Genomic DNA, 12618 nt, shown 5'->3' on the forward strand with positions numbered 1-12618 from the left:
GACTTTCTAAGACTACAAACCCCAAGATTACGTAGGATAGAGCTTCAGCACTTTAAGTGGTGTCAAACTGCATTATTTTGACACTGTAGATGGACTCCAAATCCCTGTATAGGATAAGAGGCAGTCACTTTGCTTTAGTCCTGCTAACAGTTGAGTTAGGCATTTTCAAATGCAAAAATTGCAGGAGCAGCTGTACTGTTAAACAAAATCGAAAGCACATTTACAGAATTCTAATCTACAATTGGAACATGAGGCCAGGAGTTGGTAAACTACCTCTCCCATATGACTGTGCAAGGAATTAAATCAGGACTTCAACTTATGGCCGGGGCAAGCACTCACAGAATCATAGAATCATAGAGTTGGAAGAGACCACAAGAGCCATCCAGTCCAACCCCTTAGCCATGCAGGAATTCACAATTAAAGCACCCCTGACAGATGGCCATCCAGCCTCTGCTTAAAGACCTCCAAGAAGGGAGACTCCACTACACTCTGAGGAAGGAGTGTGTTCCACTGTCGAACAGCCCTTACTCTCAGGACGTTCTTCCTAATGCTGAGGTGGAATCTCTTTTTCTGAATTTAAATCCATTGCTCTGTTGCATTACAGATCCTATGTTTTCCTTTCCTCTCCAGTAGATAGTCATGGCTCAGAATATTTTCCAGGAGTTTATTACACTAATTGGAAAACTTCACCCTTTGCGCCCTTCAGGCTTTTGGGGAGGAGGAGCACACTAGTTGTTGAAAGAGCAGGAATTCTGTCAATCAATCAAAATTAATGACAATGTCTTTGGCTCCAGTGGGGGAAAATGGGATGGATGGAAAGGAAGTTTTCTCAGCTTCCCCACCTGTAGGTTGATGGTAGTATTGCAGGTCCCATTTTTGTACTGTTAGACCTGTTCAGGTTTGAGGCCATAGACTCATAGAACTTTAACAGACATCAAGTTCAACCCGCTGCCATGCAGGAATACACCATCAAAGCACCCCTCCCCAACAGATGGCCATCCAGCCTCTGTATAAAAACCTTCAAAGAGGGAGACTCCACCACACATGAAAGTAGGGCCAACCCAAGATGTTTTGTTGCCTAAGATAAAAAAAAAGTCCTACCATTACCAGCACCACCACTGCCACCTGCCATTTCATGTACAAATGTCAACTGGACCATCAGCTGAATCTTTCTCCAGTGCTGGTAATATGAGAATATTCTGCATCACACTGGAGACAGCAGACTAACTTATGGACAGTAGGACAGACTGCATAACATAGAGAAATCTTTTCCTCACACCTTGTTGCCAACTCCCAGCAACTGCTGTCTGATGCAGTCACTTCACTTTACCTAATGGTAGGACTGGGCCTGATGAGAGCTCTTCTGTTTCTGAGGCTAGAGCAAAAAACATCTGAGAGCAGTAGGGATGGGGAAAGACAGAGAAGGTAGCCTGGCCTCACTTTAGACCTGCATGAGGAAATTAGCTGGAAATCACAGTTGCTGCTACTGGCTTTGAACTGATATCTGTGTCCCATAAATGAGCAGAAGCCAGAGAAGAGGCAATTAAAAAGGCAGGCAGCTGAGGAACTATTGCTTAAGAGAGTAAAACTGAAGGCCTTTTGCCCTCACAAAGCAAAGTACAAATCTGCTTAGTTGTGAAACAGTGAGCTAATAAACTACTTACCTTTTATGGAATGTGGCTGGATGCTGCATATTTGACACCAGCTTCTTAGCTTCTAAACCAGGCAAAAAACTGCCTGAGACAAAGAACACGATGGTCCCCCTCCCTTCCTCCCAATCCTTATACGAAGAAGGATCATTGGATTGGCAACCAACTCTTCCTTCTGCACTGTAGACTTTCCTCTACCACCCCTGAAAATGTATTCAAAGACATAGCTGGCTAAGCCAGGGTAAGTACAGCATGCCACATAGCAGACAGCTTTCTCATTCAACACTGCTGCCATTTTCCAGCATGTGCTGCGTGAAGCAACTGCCCCACTCTGCCTAATGATGCAGTCAGTTCTGTTCTAAACATACCTACCTTTGAAGGGAGGGGGCAAGTAGGATCTTCAGATACTAGGAAACAATACCATACAAGAGGGTGCCAAAAAGTTCTCAACTGAACCAAGAAGGGAATGGCCTAAAGTCCTGAAACTTACATGCTGTTCTACATATTCACCCCAAAGTTCAATTTACTTTGGGATAACAGGTGGGGCTTAATAGCAAGTACATTTCTATAGCGAGTACATTTTTATACTGCTTATCAGTGCACTTAAGCACTCCCTGTAAGCTAATTGCCCCCAACAATCTGGGTACTCATTTTAGAGACCTTGGAAGGATGCAAGCCTGAGTCGAGCTTGAGCCGTTTTGCTGGTATTGAACTAGCAACCTTATGAGAGAGTGGCTGCAGTAGAGGCATTTAACCACTGCACCACCAGGGCTCATAACACCCACCTTTATGCTGGGGAGAGCCCAGTTGCTCTTGCTAGGTCTGAAGTGATGATTTGCAAAAGACATTTGGAATTAAGCCAGGACTGCATGAAGTTAAGATGCTTAAACCTACCCTAGGAATTTAGATTCTCTTGTTAACAGCAGTAGAGCAGTGTTGTAACTTAAAGGCCGCACAATAGGGTTTTTAGTAGGATATGTTTTTTGGGAAATTCTCTAGCCTGGAATAGCTAGGTGGTGTCAAGGAAAGGCTAAAGGAAACTGTGTTAGTGAAATTACAGATGTACCTATACAAAAGCTATACAAAATGCAAGGATAAGGATATGTGGCCCTCCGGATGCGAAGCACAGAAATGTAACTTTTTGAATTACAACTTCCAGAATCCCAAGAGAAATGTGAAGCTGTAGTCAAGAAGACAACATTTGTAATCTCTGTCCAGATGTTGATGAAGATCAGTTCCCATAATCTCTAACTCCCATCTATAGGGCCTCTTTCCTGTTACTGTCCTGTAGTTTGTTGAAGCAGATAGGAAAAACTGAAGAGTGTTCTAGTGCTGTCATTTAGAGGAGTATACTGGAGAATTCTGCACACTTCCCCTAATTATAAATGCCAGAATTCTATGAATCAGAACCATGACAAGTTAAAGTTGTGACAAACTGCTACAATGGCCAAAGATCATGGAGAATGGATAGTTCAATACATTCCCAGGATGCTGGTTGCAGAAAGCTGCTCCAGTCACTGCTTGTTAATGGTCCTCAATATTCAGTCTTTATGCCTGGGGTGGGAAACCAATTTTCTCTGATAGCAGGATTCCCTTGGTACCCCATGCTATTAATGGACAAGGCCACCCCTTCTCTGCCTAGCAACTGCAAGGAACAGATTGATCTTACCAGCTGCCTGAACTTGCAGAAGGCTATATTAAATTAAGTGGAGGGCTACAGATTGTCCATTCCTTTGCTAGCCAAGCAAACTCTCTTGTGGGCAGGAGATTCTTCTTAAACAGCAGAATATTTGAGCCATTCTTTCCTGGAAGGATGATCCCCAGTAATGAATTAGCTACACCTCACTTTTGGGCATTAGGTGCAATGAACCTGCTACTATCTAGTATTATTATACATCTCACACTCCCAGCATAAGGGGATTTTGAAGCACGCGTGTTTCAGAGAGGCTTGACAACACATAAATGGCCCTGCTCCTTTGCATTTAGTAGCAGCTTAACAGAAATTAAGTACATCCCTTCCGCTGCCAATTTGTTCATACACAGAAAAAGAGAAATATTGGCCTTAAAGTTCTGCACATAAAACATCTGTTACTAACATACCACCAATAGAAAGACAGATAGAATGATCCTACCCATACCCATAGCCCTCCCACTAAAAGGACTGGCAACAACCACATGCCCAGGACTCCAGTCTAAGATATTGGAGGATTACCAGATCTCTAACAGCAGTTGTCAGCACAGTTAGGTTATTCTAATTACAATTAATGGAAACTACAACATGATAAAGCTGCCGCATTCCCCAAATGGAGGTGTCTGTTATGTATTTGGAGCCAGACAGGGGTTGAAGATGCATCTGATTTTACTAGGAACTGTCGAGGCCTGAGAAATTCCAGAACATCAGGGCAAACAGAGGGCTAGCTAGTATCCTCCTGGTTTCCTCATCACCCCTGACTCACCCCATTTGTGAAGGAAAATGACTAGCGGGGGAGGAATCAACAGAACTCACACCCCTACACTGATACATTTTGTCTGGCACGTTTATGATCAAGATACAACAGGAGCAAAAATGTCTGCTTAAAACTGAAAACTTAAAAAAAAACCCAGTAGTTACTATTACAACCAGATAATATGAACAATTAACTATTCTCTCCACTTGCAACTACTTCCTGGGGCACAAGTATGATCTTAGTGGCTACTTCCAAGATTTGGGCATGAAGAAGGTCAGTGGGAGAGCCAGTGTGGCATAGTGGTTTGGGTTTTGGGACTTTCACTCTGGAGATCAGGATTCAATCCTCAATTCAGCCATGAAACCCACTGGGTGACCTTAGGCTAGTCACATGCTCGCAGCCTCAGGGAAAGGCCATAGCAAACCTCCCCTGAACAAATCTTGCCAAGAAAACTCATGGTAGGGTTGGCATAAATTGGAAATGACTTAAAAGGCATACATACAACAAAGTCAATGAGCAGAATGCATTGCCTGCCCTCCCTTATAATGCAAGTTCCCATTCCAAATATGCATGTAGCCCAGGGTGTGAATAATGGGGCCCTCTGGGTATTGTTGGACTACATTTCTCAACGTTACTTACTATTGGCCATGCTGGCCAACATTTGGAAGGCTTCACGATATCTGGATATAAAAATAAAATTCCTAGCATTCTTCAACCAACATGGGCACTGGGAGCTGCAGCCCCAAAAATAAATGTTTCAGAACTGCTTCTTTAACCTTTATTATCCAGGATGACATGCATTTACAACTACAGGAAGATGGGCCATGCTAGCAACTAGCACAGCAACAAGATCGAGACAGTCAGTCATCCAGTTCTAGATGTTGGAATTTGTATTCTCTACATATTTAATTCAGAAGGGGCAGAAAAAGATGCATCAGGAAAACTAGGACTTGGTCATATCCTTCAGCAGAGAGCTATACTTTTTAAAGACCTACCTTTTCTTCTGCAACTTGGAAGGGCTGTATGTACCAAGTGGACAGGCTGGTCAGTAATATAAAGGTTATTTTTTGTAGGGGGGGAGGGGAACAAAGTATTGGCTTAACTACAGCTCTGCACTTGTTTCCTCTGTGTATTCATTCCCCTCTTCTCCCAAACGGCAACCTCCACAGAAGACGTTCTCACACTTCTTCCATAAGTAGCACAGGTCCAGAGTAAAAGGTTGTATGTTTCTATAGTCAAGAATGCTCTTCCTATGCCAATGCCACAATGTTAGAAATGCCATCTCCTTTTGAGTTCCTACACTGACTTTTCTTTGGCTTAGATTCAAGGAAGGGATCTATGTTGTGGGCCAAAGCTAACATGAAGCTGAATGTCTTACAAGTAGTAATGGAAAAATTTGTGCCCTGAGGGCACCTGTCCCTGCTTTTCAGCTACAGCTTGGCACACAAAGCTGAACTCTTCCATGTCAGACTTGCAATCCTGTGTGAAGGGAGTAAGAACTGACTGTTAAGTATGTGCACACATATTTCTATATATATTTCCATCAGTCTACATTAGCATAAGGCACTACAAAAAAGTTAGGACATCCCATGTTGACCCTGACTCTTTTCTATTGCTACCACTACACATATTCTGGCTACACAAGAAAGAACCAGAACCTGACCTGTCATTTGGTGCTGGGATACTTTGGAAACATAAACGTTCTTCCATTGCTGCATAGGAGTGATAGCAAGCAAGTCCTTCATTGATCAATCTTCTCCAAACATGTACTGCCTTATATAAAATTAAGCTCACTCCTCCTTTACCCCTCCAAATCATAATAGAAAATAATCTATAACATTCTACTCCAGGTGGGTCCAATTTACCTGCAAAAAGGCTGTGAAGCAAACATGGAGAACCTATGGCTCTCCAGATGCTACTGGACTACAGCTCTCAGCATCCCTTGTCATGGGCCACACTGGTTAGGGCATAAAGGAGTCAGAGTCCAACACCATCTGCAGGGTCACAGGTTCCTCTGGCTGTAAACAGTCATTGACAATGAGAAACAGCAGGAGAGATAATAAATAATAAGAGAAAACATGGGCCATGACAATAAAGCAGACTTTATTGGAGGTGCCAAGGGCCGCAACAAAGCCTTCCCAGAGAGCACAAAGTATGTGCATGAGTGTGCTACTACACAACAGCTCAGCTAACACTTCTCCTGCTTCTACCACCACTCACTCATAACTGCAACCATTTCTGGGGATGTAGGCCATTGCCCCAAGCTCCAACGTGTTCACAGTAACTTCTGGTAGTCACCCTCTGCTTTAAGGGAATACAACCATGGTGGGGTAAGAGAGATGCTTCTTAGGTGACAAGCTAGAAAGGGGAGAACAAACTGCTGCTCATTGCATACTATCCATTTAAGATAAGGATGATGGGCTGTGCAAAATGCAACAGCAGGCAAGAGGTGGCATCATTATTCCAAAGGCTTGCATGTCATCTGAGTCTGGCACCAGTCAATTCAAGGGAAGAAGTCAAATTTCACTTCCCAGCCAACCGTTCCTCCTTTCGTTTGGTGAGAAAGTATTTGAAGAATTCATACACAGACCAGGCAATGGCTGTGGAGGGCATCTGGTAAATGACACGTGCCTGCACTCCACGGAAATAGGCAGTCAGCCCACCCACGCGGTAAACCGTCCTGAATGCGTGAGCCATGCCTGTGATGTGCCCACTGATGTTTGTATTCAGTGCCAGGGCCTCCTGTGTATTCAGCAGTGTTTTGCAAACGTCCAAGGGAGTTGTGGCAGCAGCAGCAATTGCACCTGCACAAGCGCCTGCCACCATATGGGAGCTAGGGTTGTACTGTCTGTGAGGGTTGAGGTGTTCCTGTAGAGATTCATATGCCATGAAGTGAATAGCCTGGAAGGGGATGTTCATGGTCAGCTGAGTAGTGTAGCTTCTGTAGAATGCGCCAGCCCCTTCATTGCACCACACAGCACGCACACAGTCTGTCACTCGCTGGTATGGAGAGTTGTACATCTGCATTCTCTGCTTTACCACTGGGATCAGATGAAAGCAGGAGGCCAGTCATGGAAGGAGCAGGGGAGGGAGAAAAAAAGCCAATGAGTGCAGTTCCTTGAATACTGTGTATCGTATAGATCAGAGTTTGGAAGTTACCATTTTGGCCTACAACTCCCAGATGACTTCATCTAGCATGGTCACAGGTAATTCAGGGAGCTATAGTCCAAATATAACTTTCCCAAGTTCTGATACATTCCCTTGCTGCTGCATTCACTGAAGTTCTCAAATATGACCCACAGTTATGTACTAAACCATCAAATCCCACAATGTTCCACAGATCAGAATTGGATTGTGAGAAATGGAATAAAAACTGGTTTCCACTGATATGTTTAGAATTTGCCTACAGAGTGCAGGTAACATTCATATCAGAAAAACCAAAGTTGCAGCACTGTTTTCATGAAGTTTATTAGCACTTAAAGCAGAAACAAGGTCACTAGGCATTTCTCACGCTGGCCGAAGCCTCTTCTACTACCACTACCCTATAATCTGCCATTTTTACCCTTGCGGTAAATACTGCTCCTGCTGCACTTTTTAAAAATACTAACACGAGAGCACCCCCTCGTGACAAGAATGGAGCAGCACAAGCTTAATGAAAGCTGCAGCAGCGCTGGGGTACAGTATTACCTTCTGCAGGGTTCATGGCTGCATCATGAAGCAATGTTGCCACACAGCCTGCTGCGCCTGCAAGACAAGGACTGTTACATGTGAAAAAAAGTGGAGAAGAGAACTAGCAGATCCCACTGAGCTTCCCAAATGTGCCACTGGGAGAGTTTATGCAAGGAAGTAAGGACACTACTGTACCCAAGAGACAAACAGACAGATAATTCAGAAGCCAAAATAAATTTTCAAAGGCAATAGGAAAAATCATGAAGGTACTAGTGCAGACATGTTCCCCCAACTTAATCAAAACACAAAGTGGAAGGAGGGAAGCAAAATACTTCAGAGAATTTAGTTAGGACATAGAAAAACCAAGACTGCCCTGCAAGATTCTGTCATTCTCTTCCTAACAGTAAACTTCAGGGACTGAACAGCTAGAGAATTTAAGCAGTATGGTTTTATTTATTATCAGTCCAAACTACCAGAGGAAGAAGCAGATGAACGCTAGAGCACATGTTGCAACAAGTCTTAGGCTCTCCCCACTCAAAAATTAAGCTGCTAAAGAATGGGATTGTTTGAGGACAAATACGGACACAGGCATCTCTGGGATATCCATTTTGAAACATCAGTACTATAAAAAGACAAAAAGGCAAACAGCATCACACCCATCCCTCTATCACATCTCAATCTCTCACCACAATAAGGAACAGATCTTCTGGTTGCCCTGATAAAGGCTTCAGCTGCCACTGCATGCTACTGCCTTAATCCCATCCCAGTCATACATTGCTTTACAAAGACAATGAGAAACTTCATATTCCCACAGATCATTCTTAGAAACTGCTTGAGGTTGAGCAGAACACAACATTACAGAAGGGTGGCAACAGTGAGCAGGGCTGAGCAGGCAGCAGTGCCAGAACAATAGGAAGGAACCTGGCATCCAGATCCCCACCTCACTCTTAGCCCCCAGCTGGCACCATTGGGACTCTGGGATGGAGTAAAGGGGCAGGAAGGGACAATACCGTTGGCCACGTGACTATTGCCCCCAGCATGGATAAGGTCGGTAAGTGTCTTTTTCAACTTTTCGTAGCAGGCGAAATACAAGGCATGGGCAGGGCCAGCCCCTGTGGCTGTGACGTTCAATCCACGCATGGGTCTCCAGATCCCTTCAGTCCGCACGATCCTCCACAGAGCCTCCAGCACATTCCGGTATCGAGCAGCAGGTTCTGGTTGCAGGCTCTGCATCCTTGTCTGCTAGCGCAGGGAGGGGAGCAGGTTAGATATGCCTAGGGATTTCCCTGAGAAATCAGTCCCAGCCCACTGATCTACTTTTTTACACAGATTTTCAGCATTTTAGCCCTTACAACCACAAGTATGGCATAGTGCAAGTGGCAGGAACACTAGAGTCCTTGAGAAGCTGTTGGACTATGACTTCCATTATCCCTCACTATAAGTTATGCTGGCTAAGCAGATGGAAGTTGCAGTCCCACAACATCTAGAAGGCTATCAATCCTTACCTCTTTATATTGGGCCAGGAAGAGAATCATGTGGCCCTCCAGATGTTGTTGAACTGCAAGTTTCAGCTGCCCCACAGTGAGAAATGTTGAAAGCTGCAGTCCCACATCTGGAGGAACACAAACTGCTCACCTCTGTATAGGGAACCAGGATGAGAATCATGTGGCCCTCCTGATGCTGTGGGACTGCAAACCTCAGCTGCTCCACAGTGAGACATTTTGCAAGTTACAGTTCAACATCATCTGGAGGAGGCATGATTTCCACTCCAGCTCTACAGAGCAGCACAAGCCAGTGACTATGCAGTCCATGATGCCCACTCACAGGTGATCTTTACCAACCAGAGGGGTCTATTTTTGGACTGCTTTACAGACCTCACCTGTCGTCTCCAACCGAATCTCTGAACCCAAATTCAGTGTGAAAATTGCTCGGCTGGCAACGCTAATGAGGGCTTAAGTGGACACTGGTCCAAAACACACTGGAGAAATAATTCAGTTTGAGAGCCCTTTAACTGGCACCAGAGCTCGCTGGAAGAGAAGGCTAAATGTCTCATGAAACTATAGTTCCCAGAATTCCCTGGCACTGAGCCAGGGTAATTAAAGCAGTCTCAAACTGGATTATTTCTGAAGCGTTTTGGACCACTGAGACTAGATCTTGGTCACATCTGTTATCAGAGAGCTTTACTATTTAAAGACCTATATTTCCCCCCCTGCAACTAGGAAAGGCTGTATGTACCAAGTGAACAGGCTGCTCAGTAACATAAAGTGTTTTTTGAGGGCAGAATAAAGTACAGTGGGCCCTTGGTATCTGCTGGGGTTTGGTTCCAAGACCCCCTGTGCATCCCAAAATCCATGGGTACTCAAGTCCCACTAAATGCAACGGCAGGGAAAGATGGTGTCTTTTGTATAAAATGGCAAAATCAAAGTTTGCTTTTTGGAATTTATATATTTTAAAAAAATATTTCAAACCATGGATGCTTCAATCTGTGGAAATGGAGGGCTGAGTATATTCGCTTAACTACAGCTCTACACTTGCTTCCTCTGTATTTCCCCTCTTCCCCCAAATAGCAAACTCCAAAGTAAAATGTTCCCACGCTTCTTCCATAAGCAGCACAAGCGAAAGGTTGTATGTCTCTACAGCCAAGAACGCCCTTCTTAGGCTAATGCCACAATGTCAGAAATGCCATCTCCTTTTGAGTTCCTACGCTGTCTTTCCTTTGGTCCAATCCGCACTGCAGAAATAATCCAGTTTGAGACCTCTTTTAAGTGCCTTGGCTGAATACTAGGGAATTCTGAGAACTGTAGCTTTGTGAGAGACATCTAGCCTTCTCTGTCACAGAGGGCTCTGGTGCCACAATAAACTACAATTCCCAGGATTCCCTGGAGAGTTAAAGCAGTCTCAAACTGGATTAATTCTGCAGTGTGGATGGGACCTTTGGTTTTGATCCAAGGAAGGATCTCTGAGGAGATGCTGGTGGCATGGCTGGCACTGCCACCACAACTTTCCGCACCACTGGGGTCACTTCCGCTACCAACTTTCCTGTATCTGCCAATCTTGTTCTCCTGTCAGACAGGTTTCTCTCTCCTGTTGCCAACTGGGATGGAGGTGAACTGTCCTCCACAGAAGAGGGTGATCCCACTCCAGGGGAGAGTGCTGATCGCCAGCTCCTTTCCCTGGAGGACCACAGATCCTCCTTTTCCAGGACAGGCCCTACATTTGGAATTACACAATGTCCTCCATTTGGAGCAGGACGAACGAGAAGGATGGATTTATATCTATACGACTGGCTTTAGCTTTTATTCGGTCACCTGCTCCATTTTGAGCAGGGCTGAGAAGCATGGCTTTATATGAGCATTTTTAGCTTTTCTTTGGGCATGTCCTCCATTTTAAAGCACGGATCTATACGAGTGTTTCTAGCTTTCCTTTGGTCTGTCCTCCATCTCTCTGGAATGTCCTCCATTCCGAGTAGGACTAAGAAGCATAGCTTTCTATGAGTGCCTCTAGGCTCAAGGCTATGGAATTCTGGGAGTTGGAGTTTGTTGTGGGCCCCACAACAAACTTCAACTCCCAGAATTCCATAGCAGAGACTCAGACAAAGAGTTAAAGCGCTGCCAAACCGGTTTATCTCTCCAGTGTGGATGCATACTATGACTGCCGCGCATTTAACGTTGCCCCTGCTCCCCTGCTCCTCCTCCTGCTCACCTTGACGCAGTCCACCGGGTACATGAGGCTGTGCTCCAGCACTCCAGCCACGGCCCCGGCCAGCATGTGCGTGGAGGCGGCGGAGCCCCGAGGGAGGGCCTCATACTCGGGCTCCGTCTCCACGCCAGAACCCCCCTCCCCGCCTCCGCCACTGCCGCCCCCCCGAGGACCACGCCCAGCCCGGATCCCCTCCGCCGCCCACCAGCAGGAGGAGCTGCCGGCCAGCATCCGCCCCGCTCCGCTGACCGGGCCCCGACGCCGCCGCAGCGCCGCCCGCCCCCAACTCCATCCCGCCGCCTCCGCCGCCCAGGAGTCCGTTAAGGGCGGCCCTCTCCGTCCTGCGGCTCCCGCTCCCTCCGCCCCGCCCCCGGGCGCAGCCATTGGACGCCGAACGTTCTCCTTCCTTCTCCTCATTGGTGGAGAGACTCCGGCCTGTTCCTATTGGAGGATTCTTGGCACCGCGTCCTGCCCACCCGGTTCGGCTATTGGGCGATGCCGCCTTGACCTTTCACTCTGTCCCAACGTCATTGGCCGAACGCCAGCGGGAGAGGAGCTGATTGGCTGCGGCGCGCCGCGTCGGTCGGAGTGACAGCCCGGCAAAATAAGCTCTGCGCACTTTTTCTACGGTGGCGTGTGTTTGTTAGGTCCAAAATACAGTAGTCCAGTCCAGTTTGAGACCGCTTTAACTGCCCTGGCCCAGTACTGGGGAACCTTGGGAATTGTAGTTCATTGTGGCACCAGAGCGCTCTCTCTCTCTCTCTCTCTGACAGAAGATAAATGTCTCACAAAACTACAGTTCCCAGAATTCACTATTAAATTATTAATTAATTAAAGCGGTCTCGAACTGGATGATTTCTGCAATGTGTTTTCGACCTTAGTCTTCTTCGCTGTCAGAGCGCTCTGGGTCACAATGAACTACAGTTCCCAGAATTCCCCAACTCCCATCATCCTCAGCGGCCAGCATGGGCTATATTTGTTGCTGTTGTGTGCCTTCGCGTCATTTCCGGTTTATGGAGACCCTGTGATGGGGTTTTCATGGCAAGAGAGGGTTGCCATTGCTACCCTCTGAGGCTAAGAGGATCATCCAGTGGGTTTCCATGGCCGATCCGTGAAGGGTCATAGTCCAACGGCACGATTTGTTCAGAGGTTCG

General features: G+C 46.1%; 1 protein-coding gene across 3 annotated transcripts; it reads right to left on the reverse strand.

The window, feature by feature from the left end:
• Positions 1–6182: 6182 nt before the first annotated feature.
• Positions 6183–12191, reverse strand: SLC25A28 (solute carrier family 25 member 28). 3 transcript variants are annotated; one of them, XM_042459590.1, is made up of 4 exons: positions 11468–12187; positions 8776–9004; positions 7784–7840; positions 6183–7137 (listed from the first exon to the last, which is right to left on the reverse strand). In XM_042459590.1, exons 1-4 carry the CDS (start codon positions 11879–11881, stop codon positions 6620–6622), a joined length of 1218 nt encoding a protein of 405 aa, XP_042315524.1. In that variant the 5' UTR covers positions 11882–12187; the 3' UTR covers positions 6183–6619. The 3 variants fall into 3 exon arrangements, with proteins under 3 accessions (XP_042315524.1, XP_042315526.1, XP_042315527.1); XM_042459592.1 differs by lacking the exon at positions 7784–7840 and having other exon boundaries at positions 11468–12191; XM_042459593.1 differs by lacking the exon at positions 8776–9004 and having other exon boundaries at positions 11468–11598.
• Positions 12192–12618: the final 427 nt, after the last annotated feature.

The sequence above is a fragment of the Sceloporus undulatus genome, chromosome 3, assembly GCF_019175285.1.
Source record: "Sceloporus undulatus isolate JIND9_A2432 ecotype Alabama chromosome 3, SceUnd_v1.1, whole genome shotgun sequence".
Taxonomy (NCBI): Eukaryota; Metazoa; Chordata; class Lepidosauria; order Squamata; family Phrynosomatidae; genus Sceloporus; species Sceloporus undulatus.